Source organism: Poecilia formosa, unplaced genomic scaffold (genome assembly GCF_000485575.1).
Source record: "Poecilia formosa unplaced genomic scaffold, Poecilia_formosa-5.1.2 Scaffold119, whole genome shotgun sequence".
In the NCBI taxonomy this organism is placed as follows: domain Eukaryota; kingdom Metazoa; phylum Chordata; class Actinopteri; order Cyprinodontiformes; family Poeciliidae; genus Poecilia; species Poecilia formosa.
The window spans coordinates 436,128-452,054 of NW_006800058.1; the positions used below are offsets into that span (position 1 = coordinate 436,128).

The 15,927-nt window shown below is 39.3% G+C and overlaps 1 protein-coding gene across 1 annotated transcript in view; it reads left to right on the plus strand.

Annotated features, from left to right (window-relative positions):
• dpy19l3 (dpy-19 like C-mannosyltransferase 3) overlaps positions 1–15,927 on the plus strand; it is a 62,213-nt gene that overhangs the window by 38,355 nt on the left and 7,931 nt on the right. The window contains exon 16 of the mRNA XM_007560704.2: positions 9,702–9,834. Within this exon, the coding sequence (XP_007560766.1) occupies positions 9,702–9,834 (133 nt within the window). The remainder of the gene's footprint in view (positions 1–9,701; positions 9,835–15,927) is intronic.

Sequence of the window (15,927 nt, forward strand, 5' to 3'; positions counted from 1 at the left end):
AGATTTAATTGTGGCCCACTGAATACTTTCTCTTTTTTAAAATTTTTTAAAACTGGTAAATCCTAGTAGATCAGCAGTTTGTGAAGACCTCAGACTGACCTGAGACTGACTGACCCTCTGGTTCTAACAAACACAACATGTTTAAAGTCACTCAAACCCCATTTGTTCCCATTCATACGGTTTAGTTGAACTTACACTGGTTGTCTGTGCCCAAATGCATTGCTGCAATGCGATTGGTTGATTCACTTTTTGTGAGTGATCAGGTGTACCTAATAAAGTGGATACAGAGTGTATAATGGAGCTTTTAGGCCAAAGAACATTTCTAAACAGATTTTAATCAGTTTGTGCAATCTTGCCAACTTGTCTCAAGTACAATCGACATTTAATAAATACTGAAGACTTGAAGTACCCTCAGACTCAGGCTGTTTTCCCCAACTCAAAAAATGATTTTCAATTAATCAGTAAATAAGAACACTCAGGTAAAGTGCACTCTTGTTATATAAAATCCAGTTTATGAAAGAAGAAAAAAGAGAAAATAAAGCTGCATCTGCTCAAGAGCAATGAGCAAAATCTGCCCTATCAAACGCATCTCTTCATGCCTTTGCTTAGTATTATTGTAAAACGGTTCACCCCATTGAACTTTGTCACATTTTATAATGGAAAAGTCACAAATTTCTTCGTATTTTAATAGAATTCAATGTCATAGACAAACAAGCACGGCATAAATGTAGAGAAGGGAAAGAATACAGCAATATAACATTCAGTGCGAAAATGTAGACTTCACTCAATTAGTAAATAGTGAAACATGGTGGCAGCAGCATCATGCTGTGGGGATTCTGTTCCTTCACCAGGGACAGCGAAGGCTGAACACAGGATAATCCTTGGAGGAAAACCTGTTAGAGGCTGCAGTAGCTGCAGACCTGGGCTCAGGTTCACCTTCCAGCAGGACAGCGACCCTGAACACACCTCCAAAGCTCAAATAATGGGTTGAGATGACAGTCAAAGTCCAGACATGAATCTGGTTGAGGATCAGTGGTGACTTCTGGGTACGGCGTCAGTTGGGGAGGACACGTGACGGAGTTCTTTCAGTTCGGTCTTGGATTTTCTCAAAGTCAAGTTTATGTAAAAGCAAAGCAAAAATCTCTAAGACCATAATTAAAAAAGAAGAACGATGACTTTGACTTGACCTTGACTCAGGCAGTGGTGTAACCAGAAAACATTCATAGTGGTGGCCAACAACTGATTGGCTCCAGAGCCACTTCAGAGCACAACATCTGTATTTTCAAAATGATTCACTAAAGACAGGAAATATTTTCCTGAAAGCCTATCTAGATTGATAAATATTCCTGTTTTGGTGAAGAACTAACTGCCTGTTCCAAAGGGGTGTTGTGTTCTGCTGGTAAGTTACCTCTCCATGGGAACAACCAGTCACTGGGTGGATCTAGCCCCGCCTTTTCCTCACAGCTCCTCCTTAGAGCTGCAGTTTCCAAGCTTTCGAGCTTCCGCCACACAGAACCTCCCTCTCTGGCGCCTCCCCCACTCAGCTCCTTCAGACTAGCCAGCAGCAATTAGCAAACACCTGGTGCAACTGCATGTCTGCTGAGCTCATTCTACATGCAACTTCTTGGTGCAATGCTGGTAAAAACGCTGTTGAAGAGTTAATAGAGGAGCCGTGTGATAATTTTCTGAAGGCAGAGCTTCAGAAAGACCAGGAGTTCTTAAAGAGACAGAGGCCCAATTTCAACGTGTTAAATTGCAAGGTCAAATTTTTTTAAGTCATATTTGATATTTACATTTTTTTTTTTTATTAACAGAAGGTAACAAAGTTACTTGATTGTGATTTAAAATTGCACTATTTGCACAGAAAACCCATAACACTGGCCTTTTAAGTCACAATTAGGATTAGGTGTTGGATCAGGATAAAGTCATTAGACAGGAGATAAAACTGCCTTCATTGAATCTAATGACTCATGCCCTGTGCTCTCATTTGCATGGCAAAGCAGGTTGACATGAGGGATTATTAACACTCCTGTGAGAGTAAGTGCAATCTTTACAAATGTTTAAATCTGACTCATGGGATAAAATGGCGTCTCTTGTTATTTTAGCAACAGCATAAATCAGTTTTCCTCTTAATAATGTGCCGTGATTTCCCGGCCCAGCTGCAGACTGACACTAAGCTCCCAATAAACAGTCACAGAAAACGAAAAGCTGTTCTCTGCCCAGCTCCCTGGCCGCTACTGGGCACAGAGGAGTCAAGGCAGTGGGTTTGTTAACAGGTGCAGCGCAGAGAGAAGCAGCCCAAGCTGAGGCGCGTGTTTCCCACAAACGGCTGATTGCAGGACTCCCAGGGCTCTGGGCTGTCGCCGCCCTGCAGGTTCCTGCATGCTGCTGCCAGCAACAACCAGAAAGCTCCCAGCACACCTCACTGTGTGCACAACACAATCAGATTGATGTTACAGTATGAAAGTCACAATTTAACTTTGGTTTTGGCAAGTTTCACAAGTCCAAAAATCAGACAATATACATAAAACTCAGCCATATGAACTAAATTTAATTCTAAAAGATTCTTTTGCTAGTTTTTTTTTTCTGCACTCCCCCCTCCTCAACACTCTGAGCTGAGATATATACATTGGAGAATTATGAAGTCAGTGGAAATTATTAATGAGAGCTTTGACAGCAGTTTTGCTGCAGATTCAGGAGGCTCATCTGGCTACTCAGCATGGAGAGCCATTCAGAGGAGGAACGGGCTCCTGTGGACCAGTCAGCAAATTTCACTGTAACACTTAGTTGTTTATACAGCAAGTGCTTTTAAAAAAAGTCCAAGTAGTTGTGAAAACTACAGTGCCACAGGACCAGTGGTGATGTTTCAGTAACAACCACTCATAGAAGATTTTTTTTTACAAATAAAAAAAAAATTAACATTATAAGGCATTATATGCCTTAACTGAAAGTTAAGGCATATAATGCCTTGTAAAAGTGTTAATATTACTATTATTATTATTATTATTATTATTATTATTATTATTATTATTTACATTTTGTCTAGATTCTATTATTTACTTCAGCTTTGACCTCTTAGACAACCCTCATGCAAGCAGTGTGCCAACTGTAACTGAGTGGAAGCAGAGACTAAAGAAGGTGTGTGTGATGGAAAAAATAACTGAATCTTCTCAAATGAAAATAGATTTTTTTTCACCCAGAGCATGGTTAAAGTATACCTGTGTCTTTAAAGTACACAGGTTATAGAAAGGCTTTTTTTATTGTTTGTTTATTTAATCGCCTGTCTCTCATAATTTTCTATTTTGAATTGTGTAAACCTAAATAAAGAGTTCCAAAAACTGAAAAAACAAACAAACAAAAAAAAACGTATTTACATAAAAAGTCTAGTTGTGAATGTATTTAAAAAGTCTGTCGCCATAATCAAACTGAGCAGCTTTGTTGAACCTCAGAAAATGTGAGGTTCAACTTGGCGCAGATCACCTGCCACTCAAACTGGATGATTTGGAAGGTGTTCTTGCAGAGCAGGTTCATCTGTATCGCCTTTGTGAGGACCTCATTTTTCTCTGGCGAATACTTCAGCAAGTGTAAAAGCCACTGTGCTTGCTTTGCTTGCCCAAGCTCAATGCAAACCACAAATATAACCTATAGTCGTGTTGTTAGAGGGACGCGTTGAGCGTGGAAGGCAGTGAGAATGATTTATCTGTGTGAACAAAGGATTATGTTCAGTGTGTGTGTTTACATCTCACACACGCTGCCCATCTGTGTCTTTGCTGCAGCTTGATAAAGTTAGTATGTGTTCCTTGGTGCGTTAATGTGCTGGTGGTTTAGCCCATGGAGGAGCTGTTGCGCTCACTCTGTTGTCGCGCGGCAATACATCAAACTGTGTCATATCGAATGCCCCCTCTGCTCCGCTCCTGTCAGGCACTTCTGAGCGCGTGGCCGCGGAGTCATCCTGGAACATGTGAACGAGCTCTACAGTGCCAACCGGCTGACAAGAGAGGAGATCAGAAAAAACCTGTCACAATGAGCCCAGACAAACAAAACAAACAGCCTCAGTGGAGCTTATTAAAAACCCAACAGTCACTAAAAGGTAACGCTTGCTCCCTACTGGTATATATATCTTTATGGCGCTGCTGCCTAGTAGTGCCACATATATTATGTCTTCCTGTTGGTCTCTAGATGTGCAGTGTAGCGACTCTAGCTCATCATGCAGAGCTGGCCGAAGGTTGCATGAGGCCTTGAGCAGAAGACGATTTAAGGGCCCCTCTTACTTCAGCATCACTAACAGAATTTCAATACAGATTTATTGGAATCTGGGAGAGGGGCATACGTTTAATTGGCAGAGCTGAAAAGTACCGTATTTTTTGGACTATTAGCCGCTACTTTTTTTCCCACGCTTGGAACCATGCAGCTTATAGTCCAGTGTGGCTTTTCTATGGATTTTTCTTCGACTGCCGCAGCAAGAAGTGAATCATTGAAAGTCAAAATTAGAAATCAAAGAAGAAAGTGCAAACTTTCATTAGAACAAGCACATGCTAGCAGCAGGCAGGACGGAGAAATGTTTTCAAACTCATTCCCCCTCATCATGGAAACAACATGAAGAAGTTCATATGATGCAGCTTTTAAGTTGAGGGCTATCGATCTGGTAGTACAGGACGGAAATAGAGCCGCTGCACGTAAGCTCGGCATGGACAAATTCATGGTTGGGAGTTGGACGGAGGGCTGCATCCTTAATAAATCCAGCAGATTGCGTCCTTGTGATAAACCGACAGCGGCAGAGATACCAGCGGTTTATAGCCCGGTGCGGCATATATGTACGTTTCCAGTTTTTTTTGTTTTTTTAAACTTTGGAGGTGCGGCTTATAGAGAGGTGCGCTTTATAGTCTGGAAAGTACGGTAATCACTGATAATTGTAATTTCCTGAGATGTGCTTGTGAACAGACCGAGTTCAAGCACAAAGATTAAACCTATAACATCAGATTGTTGCTATGGTAATAAAACTAAATAAAACTATGAAGATTTTTCTTTGTCTTTTTACAAAGTAAACTTGCCAGCTCCTTTAAATCTTAAATTTAATTGTTAAACAATTTAAAACCTTTGAATTGTTCTATTCTCAAATTTAACAGTAATTTCATTCTCGATAAACAATTGTGAAAATATTAAATTTATGGTAGACCTGTGTTAAAATGTTGGAATTTATGGGCCCCCTGAAGGTCTGAGGGGTGGGGGCTTAAGCAGCTGCTTAGTTCACTTATACCTTGGGTCAGCTATAAATGTGACCAGCATTACATTGTACAAACTCTCTGGCTTAAACTGTTAATTGGGATTTAACAGAAGTGCAGAAAATGCGTATTATTTATTTCAATTGTATTTTTTGTTGTTTTTAAGACAATTGTTGTGTATAAGTATGTTCAACAATCTGTTCCAGTAACATAATTACCCACTGATACATTAACAGTTCTTGTCAACTTACCATTTTTTAATACAAAAACACTGTGGGCTGACTACCGGGCTCAGCAAGATTTCTGTGGGAAACCCTGCGTATGTGTAGCAGTGATTCCTATTGATGCATTTTCAACACATACCATTAACTGTATTGAAAGCACTGCCATCTAGTGGACAGACTGCCAGTAATTTTTAAAAAAGGAGCAAAAGTAGGCTTCTTCCTGACACTCGCAAAAAGTGAGTTCTGTTTTGATGCATTTATAAGGAAAATGTTGTTTGCTCGTTTGATTGCCAGTCACTGGCTGACTGATGAGTTCATCCATAATACTGATGTTGACGTACCAATAATATATTTGGCAACATCAAAACAACCCTTACTGCCCATCATGGGCGAGCATGATTAGATGGTAGGATCTGAGAAGCTTGAGCACGCATTCAGTAAATGAAGAGGTGTAGTTACACTGGAATACTCTCATCTAAACCGGCTACTTTGTGTTCTCACAAAACATGCAGCATCACTGACTTTTAGTCGCTAGTTGTACCTCCCTTGTTTTAAAAACCCAGTAAAGCATAAAGGACTTTCAGATAGTTGCTACGTTTTGTAAAAGACGAAAATCCAGTTGCGGGAGAGAAGATTTTCAGTTAAGAGATAATGATTCTGGCTTTTAAAACTTTAAACAGTTTTCCTGTCATATAAATCAGGAATGGCGTATAGAACTACCTTATAATTTACACAGATTTACATATGCTAATGGGGATAGTTTAAGAGGAACGCTTGCAACAATTTGTTGCCACCAGCTGATTGATGGGAACCGTGGCCCCGTCAACAGAGCTGTCAGCGGAAACAATGGGAAAAACAAAATCCTTGAAGACTGTCATTCAGGATGGAGCGCGGGAGAAAATGTTGGTTGTTTATATTTGACTGTGTTTAACCCTTGTAAGCTGTTTGGGTCTGTAGGGAGCATTTTCTTGTTATTATTGCAAAATGTATACAAGTAATTCTTTTTTCAAATTCTAAATCATTGGCTTTGGGTGATTTTCTGTATAGAACATAATTCAAAAATAGAAAAACAGAAGACTTACATTCCCCAAGGTCCCCCCAAACAGTGTTATCTGGATTGTTAGTTCTTTATGTGACTGGTGTTCTAAAGAAGTGTGTTACGAACAAGATCTTTTTTTAAAGTATTATTTGTGTTTGTTTGCCATGCAGTCCACAAGCAACACAAGAAACAATAGATATTTCTTACCACACAAATTATCATGATAAAACTTTAAGTCCATATCACTAACTCATAGTTCAAAGGTCACTCAAGAAACCATTATATTTTTACACATTCATCCAATGCTGATGAAAGAGTGAGTCATCATCGTTTTACTTTATTTGATAGTCATAAACCACAAAATTCATCTGAAGGGAAACCCAGTAATAATAAACAGGGCCAATTTAAATCATGCTCTTTATAACTGACCAGCAACCAGATTTGATCTCCTTCCACCCTTATTCAGAGAGGGAAGATTATTAAAAAGTCATAAAGGCAACTTATTTTAAGTGCTAGCCCATTTAACCGAAGCTGACATTTTTATGGCAGGAGCAGTCTCACTTTTTCACCCTGTCGAAGAAAAAGGTTAGTCTAGTAACTCACGCTGTTCCTCCTGGTAATTCAGGCCCAGTCTCAGTAGCTTCAGTCTTCCAGCTTCTTCTGTTTGCTGGGTCTGTGTTCATCTGTCGGCGTAATTAAGACAAATTAGTCAATCGCTTCTATCCAGGAAACATGCGCCACTACTCATTTGTCTGTCAACCGTTCAATGGAAATCGATTTTTTTTTTTTTGCAACTTCTGCTTCTCTTTTGTCTGACTCGCTCCTCTGCTTCCTTCGTTCTGCTCCTTGTCATGTTTTTAAATGGTCTAAATAAGCAACATTTGGCCCCTTTTTGTCCTTTGAGGAAAGGGCTCAATCTGCGCTCTGTTCTGTGGTGTTTGTGTCTCAACTCGTCCTGAGGTGTCTCAGAGAGAATCTGAGTGGTTTCCTTCATTGAACTACTGTACTCACTTTTCAAGTGGGACTTCAGTAATCTAGTCCTGCATATGAGTCCAATAAGATCACCCCTTTAATCACTCTGAATCTCACCATCAGTCATCGTCCTGATTAGCACTCAGGAGCTCTTACCTTGCAGGAGCCGTTGAGCTGGAATTAGAGTTCTTCATAGATGGAATAAAACATTGATGATGCTCTTCTCTGTCTTATGGACGGTTCACAAGTCTTACTTAAAGTCAATCACTAAGTCAGGATGCACCAATCACTGTTTCGTGGCCAGTTTCCAATCACTCTGGAATTCTTAGAAGTCTTTGACCAGACAACATTGATTTTAGCCGTTTTCTTTTTGATGCCGTTTCACAGAACCGGTAAGACCGGGGACACTCTTCAGTTGGGTTTGCCGCATTCTGTTGTCAAAGTTTCCTTTCACAACAGAGCTTGTTAGATGAAGAAGACCTTTTGAAACTGAACTGAAAATCCCAAGAAAGACATTCAGTTCTTCATACTAAGGAAACTTGTTCTTTGGATCTCCTGAACTGTTTACCCACAATTCCCTGCACTAAAATCTACTTCCTGGATTTGGTTCTCTTGAAGTAGAACAAGACGTAATGTATGTTTTTCAGCAGACCACTCACACCTCCCAAAACAAACCAGACTTCCATAGCGACCTGCAGCTGGGGCCACCAGGTCTGGTGTAAATGCACCCTGAGATGCATGCACCTATGATGTATGAAGATATAAAAGATAGCATTTGAGGTGCTTTTTTTTCTATGGAGTATTATTGCATTCTGTGTCAGAGTTTGTTGCTTCCTCTTTTGGTTCAGACCTTTGTGTTGGTGTGAATATGCTCAAACAAAACCAAACAATTGAACAGAGACCCACTTTTTGACTGGTGTGTTTTTACTTCTGGTGTGAATACAGACTGGCCTTGATCCGAACCAACAGTATATCTACATCTTTTTTGACTTCACAAGACACTGTTGCTGGGCATCGTGGTAAAAACGATCCTGTCAGTATCGCTGACTACGCTGCTACTACTACACGAACTGAAATCGTAACCAATCCGCTGTTTTCTGCTTAGTGATGCTGCTGCCACCATGTTCTGGGTCTCATTCAACTTGCAACAGCATTTCCTGACACCGTTCAAAAATGAGAGATTTCACATCACCAAACCAGCGCAGAATGAGCTCCTCTTCACATTCAAACATTGTTTTCTTTTCCAGCTCTGTGATCCCGCTCTCCCCCCTCATATCTGTCCAATGGGAGCAATGATAGTCACTGGTGTGGCTATGTTTACAAATTATAATCTGTTTGAAAAAAGCGCAAACAGCACCAAATGGCAAAAAAAAAAAAAAAGTTGTCTTTGGTCTGGACCAAAGCATTTTCCTGGAGTGAATTCACCATTAGCCTTTCTTTACTGATTTATGATGTTAGGAGCAAACGAGTCACATGGCAACATCTGCATGTGAGAGAGCAGTTGCTGTAAATACAGGGTTTCTTTTTTTTGTATTAACATTTAAAACAAAGACTAATTTATTATTTAGAGTGGCTTGCATGACTAAAACTGCATTTTCTCTGAGTATTCTCTACTTTCATACTGACTGATCACCACTAACACTGATCCCACTGCTAATCCACCCAACACCTGACAGAAGATCATTTTGCCTGCAGCTATATGCATATATTTTTTAGACCAGCTGCTGTCTATATGTGGACCTTGTAGAGCTTACAGGAAGTAATCATTTTATAATCAGACATGCTATGAAACTGACTTATTAACACCTCCCTGTGTTTGTCCTTGGTATTTGTTCCTCTTGTTGAGTTGCTTAATTTGTCTGAACAAAGAACACTTTTATATTCGCTCTTCATGTAGATAGCTGCTGTCTTCAAAGTCACTTCTCTGAATGAAAAAAAAAACCTCTTAGTGTGTTTAGATTATAGCTGCAGATCAGAGAGCAGCTGTGGGCTGAATGCCAAAGCTGGAAAACAAAGTGAAATTCAATTCAACTTTTTTTTACTGGCTAAATTCATCTGTGAATAACCTTCAGACTGTTTCATCTCCTCCTTTCCTCCATGTATTATTTTTTTGTACTTTTTTATCATTTCATTCCTCCCGTTTTCCTCTCTTCCTTTAGCTGGGTAAAAGCCCAATCTTGGATTGCATGATAGATCATATTTTTCGACATGAGTGCTGAGTCGTCCTCCTCTGTTTGTCCACAGCACGAAGACCCCAAAGCAGGCCGTGTTTGCTGGAAGCATGCAGCTCCTGGCTGGCATCAAGCTGTGCACAGGCAGAGTTCTCACCAACCACCCACATTATGAAGATAAAGACCTGCGGGAGCGGACCAGACAGGTACGGCCGCCTGCCTGCCTGCCTGCCTGCCTGCCTGCAGGCTTTATGTTACACAGCGACTGTGAAACTTAACTAAAGCAATCAGATCAGAAAACTCCAGGGGGACTGTGAGTTCAGTTATGGGAAATTTACCTCAGAGTGTCAAGGTAAAAGCCTTTTGCTTTCTTTTTGAAGGTTTCAGACAGAATAGGGCATGTAATGTTGTTTTAGTCTTGATAAAATTATACAGTGCCTAGCATAAATACTCATGCTTATGATCAGTTTTATTTTTTTCATGTTTGTCAATCTACAAAATGAAATCTTTGCAGAGTCAGAATCATTTCAGTCAGATTAGGCAGAGAGCCACCATGAACATCGATTTTATATTTTTAATCAGATTTAGGTCTGTGCTTTGATTAGGCCATTAAATGTGCTTTGATCTAAACCATTGCATTGCAGCTCTGGTTGTATGTCTGTGGTTGTTCTGCTTGGAGGTGAACTTTAACCCCAGTCTCAGGTCTTCTTTAGCCTTTAAAAGCTTTTCTTCTTACACTAGCAATCATTTTAGTTATTGATTAATCTATTGATGATTCTGGCTATTAATCGGATAAAGATTTTTCATTTAAGTCCTTTTTATACAATATTAGAAATACATTAAAAGATGCAAATAACCACATAATTCAGTCCCTTATTTTAAATAGGAAAGTAAACATTTTATTACTTAAAATGCAATAACAGCACGCATTTAGTGAGCGCTTGATCATTTGTAGTAAAGGTTTCATCTCCAGCTGAAAATCCTTCTGACATCAACATGTGAAAAGCTCAGGCCTCTCTGTTGGACTCAACATCAATAAGTGAGCAAAAGTTTCCTCCCTGCACAACTCACATTAAAATTCATCTTGTGCTGACTCTTCATGATTGTACATTAGAGGCATTCATTTTAAAATGAACTATAAAATCCTGCTGCAGGTCCCATGATGACATTTTAAGAACTTTTCTTTAGCATTTTAGCATCTCAGCATCTTGCGGTTGTCTCTTGGGGTGAACTGCATACTAGTTGCTAGAATGTCATCCACTTATAGATTATTTATTAGAAAAACAAACAAAATTCCATAAAGTTCCTTTGTTTTAGTTTTTTTCATATGCCAGTATTTAAGCAGTAAACTCTCAGAAATGTTACTTTTCCATATTTTAAAGCTGCACTAGGTAATTTATAAAAATATATTTTTAATATATTTGCTAAAAATGTCAGTGTCCTCACAGTAGAACACGAGACAGATAATCTATGAAAGAAATCAAGTTCCTCTGCCTCCCTGTGGTCCTACTGCCATCTGCAGAACAACCAATGAGGATGAGGAGGAGGGTCTTAATGCTGTCAATCATAATCATGTGCGCCCTGATTATCTGTTTCATATTCTACTGTCAGGAGATGGTGACAGTTTTAACAAATATGTAAAAAACATATTTTTATATGTTACCTACTGCAGCTTTAAGGTTTTTTTTTTTTTCTTTATAAGAATCTGTCCATGCAGTAGCATCCAGTCCCTCTTTGGCCTGTCAGAGATCAACCTGCAGATGTAAAGGGCTTCAATGAACATGTGAAACAGGCATAGATCTGTAGATGCACAGAGTACAATGTATTTCCATTAAATCAATACAGGGCAGGACAATGCAGTCTGAAGGGGCTGCGTTCCAGTAAAGTGGGAGTTATCTGTGTGTTGATCAGAAATGCTATCAGGGTTTCCCTACAAGCTGCTGACAGTTTAACACCTTAAAAAAAACAAATTATTCATATATGTTTTATTTTCTGACTGAAAGCTTTTCCTGTCATTTCACTGTTTAGTATCTTGTCTTTGACCTCTGTGCCATAATGTCCTTATGTCATGATTATATAACAGAACTGATCAGTGTTCATTAGTCTGGCTGCTCCTTCATTCAGCGTGCGCCTTCCTCTCAGTGAGCAGGAAGTGATGTGTAGGTCATCTCCTGCCCAGCTGAGCCTGTGTTCTGCATCCCAGCAGGAAGCGAGCTATGCTGCGGCGCTGGCGAGGCCGGGAACCCGCATGGGGCCTCACTAATGACCCACGACACTGCTGTAGACTCAGCCTGCAAAGTGTGTGAATGTGTGTTTAAAAAAATAGGTGTAATTTAATGATTTGCTTGATTCTTTTCTTTTCATTGGATTTGAAGTGAATCTCAGTTTCTGTTTAAGTGGAAATAATGTGATGTTTCTCCGTTATAAATAAAGAGGCATGTGTTGTGAATCTGGTTACTGTCAGGATCCGTGTTTTTGTGTGTTTGTTTTTGAGCTTTTCCTGTGTAGTCCTGTTCCTGTTAGTCAGCTAATACCGGTAGCAACTGAATATAAGACTGAAAACGAGTCGACACAGGATTCATCAGTTCAACTATGAGCACACTAGAATCTGACTACGACAAGGATCCGACAACGAACACAGACACAGGTGGGTTTAAATACACGGGTAATCAGGGGAAATGAGACACACATGGGAAGCAATCAACGGGGAGGACAGGACCGAGACTCAGGAACAGGACTACACAGGAAAAACTCAAAAACAAACACACAAAAACACGGATCCTGACAGTTAGTGGATTTAAGGTTCTGAGCCAAAGTGCTTCCCTCCTCAGATTCCTTCACCACTCTAGGTGACGATGACTTATTTAACTCTTTACAGTCCTTGTCATTGTGGTTTTGTTTTATGGCAACATAATATGTGATGTTATTCACAGACATTTTGCATGATTTGCTACAAACCTTGACTCTTAATCCATAGAGATCATTAAAGTGTAACTTACCCCCCCGCCCCCCGTGAAAGCTAAAGCCCGCCCCGGCAAATTCTGAAAAAGTCCAGAAAAGTGGGTGGAGCCAAGAAACAGCTGAGTGTGAGGATGAGTGGAGGGGATGAGCGCGGCTGGACGAAAGAAGTGACGTTGTCAAATTAGCCACTTTGTCACTATGTTTGACTTTTCAGACCCTTCTAGCGTATTTTTATTAAAGGAAACAAATCTGTCAACATTTTTGTGTTTTGTTGGAGACTGTGTGTTTGAGAGAGACGGTTTTATACCCGAACGCGTGGCTGTGACGAGGTTGTAGCAAGCTGTACTGCTGCAGCCACTCGGAAATTTCAACTGCTTAGGCTGCATTCGACCGAAGGAGGCCAACACTAAGACAGTTTTAGGTCTCATTCACACGAAAATGTCAAAATTTGCACAAAAATATAAGAGTAGAACCGTAAATAACCTATTTAGACAGTTAATCAGCAAAAAAAAAAAAAGTTGATTTGGAGTTTAGCTAGCCTTTAAGGCCTTGTATAAAAATGTGGTACATGTATAAAAATGTATACATGTACCACATCATTTGAAAAAATAATATTGTACACACTGGGTCAATTTCGGAAAAACTTTTATCCACATGAATCCGCCCAAATCCCCCACAGAGTGTTGTTTTAAACATGCCAAACCTACAGGGGGCAGTGTTTTGCAAAGCTAAAACCTGCCAGCCAATCAAAATCCTTCAAAATTAGCATGGCTTCCTGTTAAGAATTAAACATGGCGGCAGGAGGTCCATTTGTGTGGATGGATATAAAGGTTAAACGGAGGTGGACGGAAGGCCAAAATGGATCAAAATGTATTTGTTTCCCCACGTATTCGCTTACATGTGAACATCACCTGCAGCTTGTAATGAAATGTTTTTGTTGCTTGAGGGTTTATAATTCAACATACTCTGGACACAGTGTGTCTTTGTTGATGGTTAGAAATGTGTTGATGCTGAGTTCTTCTGTATTTGAATAGAGATGTTAGCAGGAGCGTGTCAAAGGTAAACACCACATAAAGTCTAAATACTTTGATCCATGGCCATTTGACACAACTCCATCAAGCATAAGACCAACTGACATCAAGAAACTTTCAGGATACTTTATGCGTTTTCAGCCCACAACGTGTTTGTTAGGGGCTCTTACATTTAAATCTCCTTTCTGCAAGTAAAACCTGCTGGTTCCATTCTGCAGGTGACCTGGTGACTGATGAAAGCGGAGCGTGTACGGCCAGTGGGTTCAGGGTCACCGTCATGTCACATCGACGGTTTTATCAGTGTGACATGGGAAATGGAGTCATACACAGCCACACAAATAAAAACAACTTTGTGCACAAAGTTGTTTTTCCACCAGTTAACGTTAACTGGTGGACTCACACCACAGCTGCTCAAGCAGCTTGAATAATCTCAGTTTTGGACCTTAAAAAGTCTGAATTATACCCAGATTTTCTGTACTGGTTTTAAAATTACTTGCGTGTCTTTAATATATACATTTCCACTTTCTTTCCTTCTTCCATCAACTCTTTCTTCCTTTTTTTCTTTCTTTTCTTGTTTCCTTCTTTCATCCTTTTTTTCTTTATTTCTTTTTATTCCTTCCTGTTTTTCTTTTTTATTTCTTTGTTTCTATAATTATTTCCACTATTTAGGGATCTTTGGGAATCAGTTGGAGAAAATTTTTACAGAACTGTCTTTTATTTTTGGTTTTTCATATGACAAAAGAATGAAAGGGTGGTGGGTGGGGGAACAGCTGTTGAATTTTTGTCTTGGTCCAGCAAAGGGCAATTTATTTTAGATAAAAATATAAAATTGATAATGAACACAAAACTGATTTTTGAAGAGTATAGGTACAGCAGGAGTGATCAGAATATCTGGGATTATGAAGGTGTTCTGTTTGCTATGTTTATATGGATCACTACTGCGTGAATAAATGAGTTTTCCAAAGTAAAAAAATAATTTCTTTCTTTCATCTCTTTTTCTGTCTTTTTTCTTTTTCTATCTTTGCTTCTTCTTTATGTTTGTCCAAAAAGAAATGTCCTAATGCCATTTATTCATTTCACAGTTTGTAGTTCTCACATATGTTTAACCATCTCCTGTCCAGCAGTACAGATGTCTGGAATTTGAATTAGATGTTCTTGTTGCCTTGAAGCCGGCGACTCCAAGCAGGGAGTATCCAGTCAGACAAAATTTAAAGCTGAACATTTTATGTGTCATGCAAATCCTCAAAAAGATGTTCCTCCCAGAATTGCTTATTTTAATTCCTTTAGGGAATATTTAATCACATTCAAGATCCCAAGTCATAAAACAAGGACGTCTTGATGATTTTTGGCTTGAAAACAAGGATTTGAGTTGCTGGCTAAAACCTACTGAGGATTTCAGCCAGTAGATTTGGTAGTGTTGAAGTCAGTAAACTCAGAGGGTTAAAGGACAGGAGTGAAGAAAGGTTTATTTAACCTGTTTAGTTTAGTTTATTTAAGGATCCTCATTAATCTCTACCATGATGGAGACTACTCTTCCTAAGATCCACACCACAAACATCACAATAAAATCATGCTGTTACACAAACATTACACAAAAAGACATCACAAAAAACACTAAAACAAAATCAAAAACACGGAAATGCAAATTAGCAGACTTAACCATTTCAAAGAAATTGGTTTAGTAATTTAACTCAAGTTATTTTTTGTTTTTCATCTAAGTTTAAAATCTAAATCATAATGGTCTTAAATAGGTCTGGGATTAAACTGACCAACTCTTGCAGAAACTCTGCTTTCTCCCTTTTAATGCAGCCCTCGGCATTTCTTTGACACAGTGTAAAACTTCACTTATGCTCTATTGTTATTTTGCCTCAGAGCCTCTCTGGGTTGAATGTGTGAAAGCCATTGGTTGACTTCCTCAGGTTCTCAAGATATTTACACAAAAAATATCAAATAAAAATGCATAACAATTTCTTTCAGTTAGGAAAGAACAATATCAGTTGGCTTTTAAAATAGTCTAATAATGTTAATCTTGCACACTAAAACACCCACTAAATGTTGTTGTAAATATAGATCTGTGTTTGCTGTTTTGCTCTTTGCAGCTTGTAGCTGGGATAGTTGTTCTGGTAGCTAGCCAGTTGTTCTGGTAGCTAGCCAGTTGTTCTGGTAGCTAGCCAGCTGTTCTGGTAGCTAGCCAGTTGTTCTGGTAGCTAGCCAGCTTATTCTGGTAGCTTGTCAGTTGTTCTGGTAGCTAGGTAGCTAGCTTGTTGTTCTGGTAATTAGCTAGCTGTTCTGGAAGCTAGCCAGAAT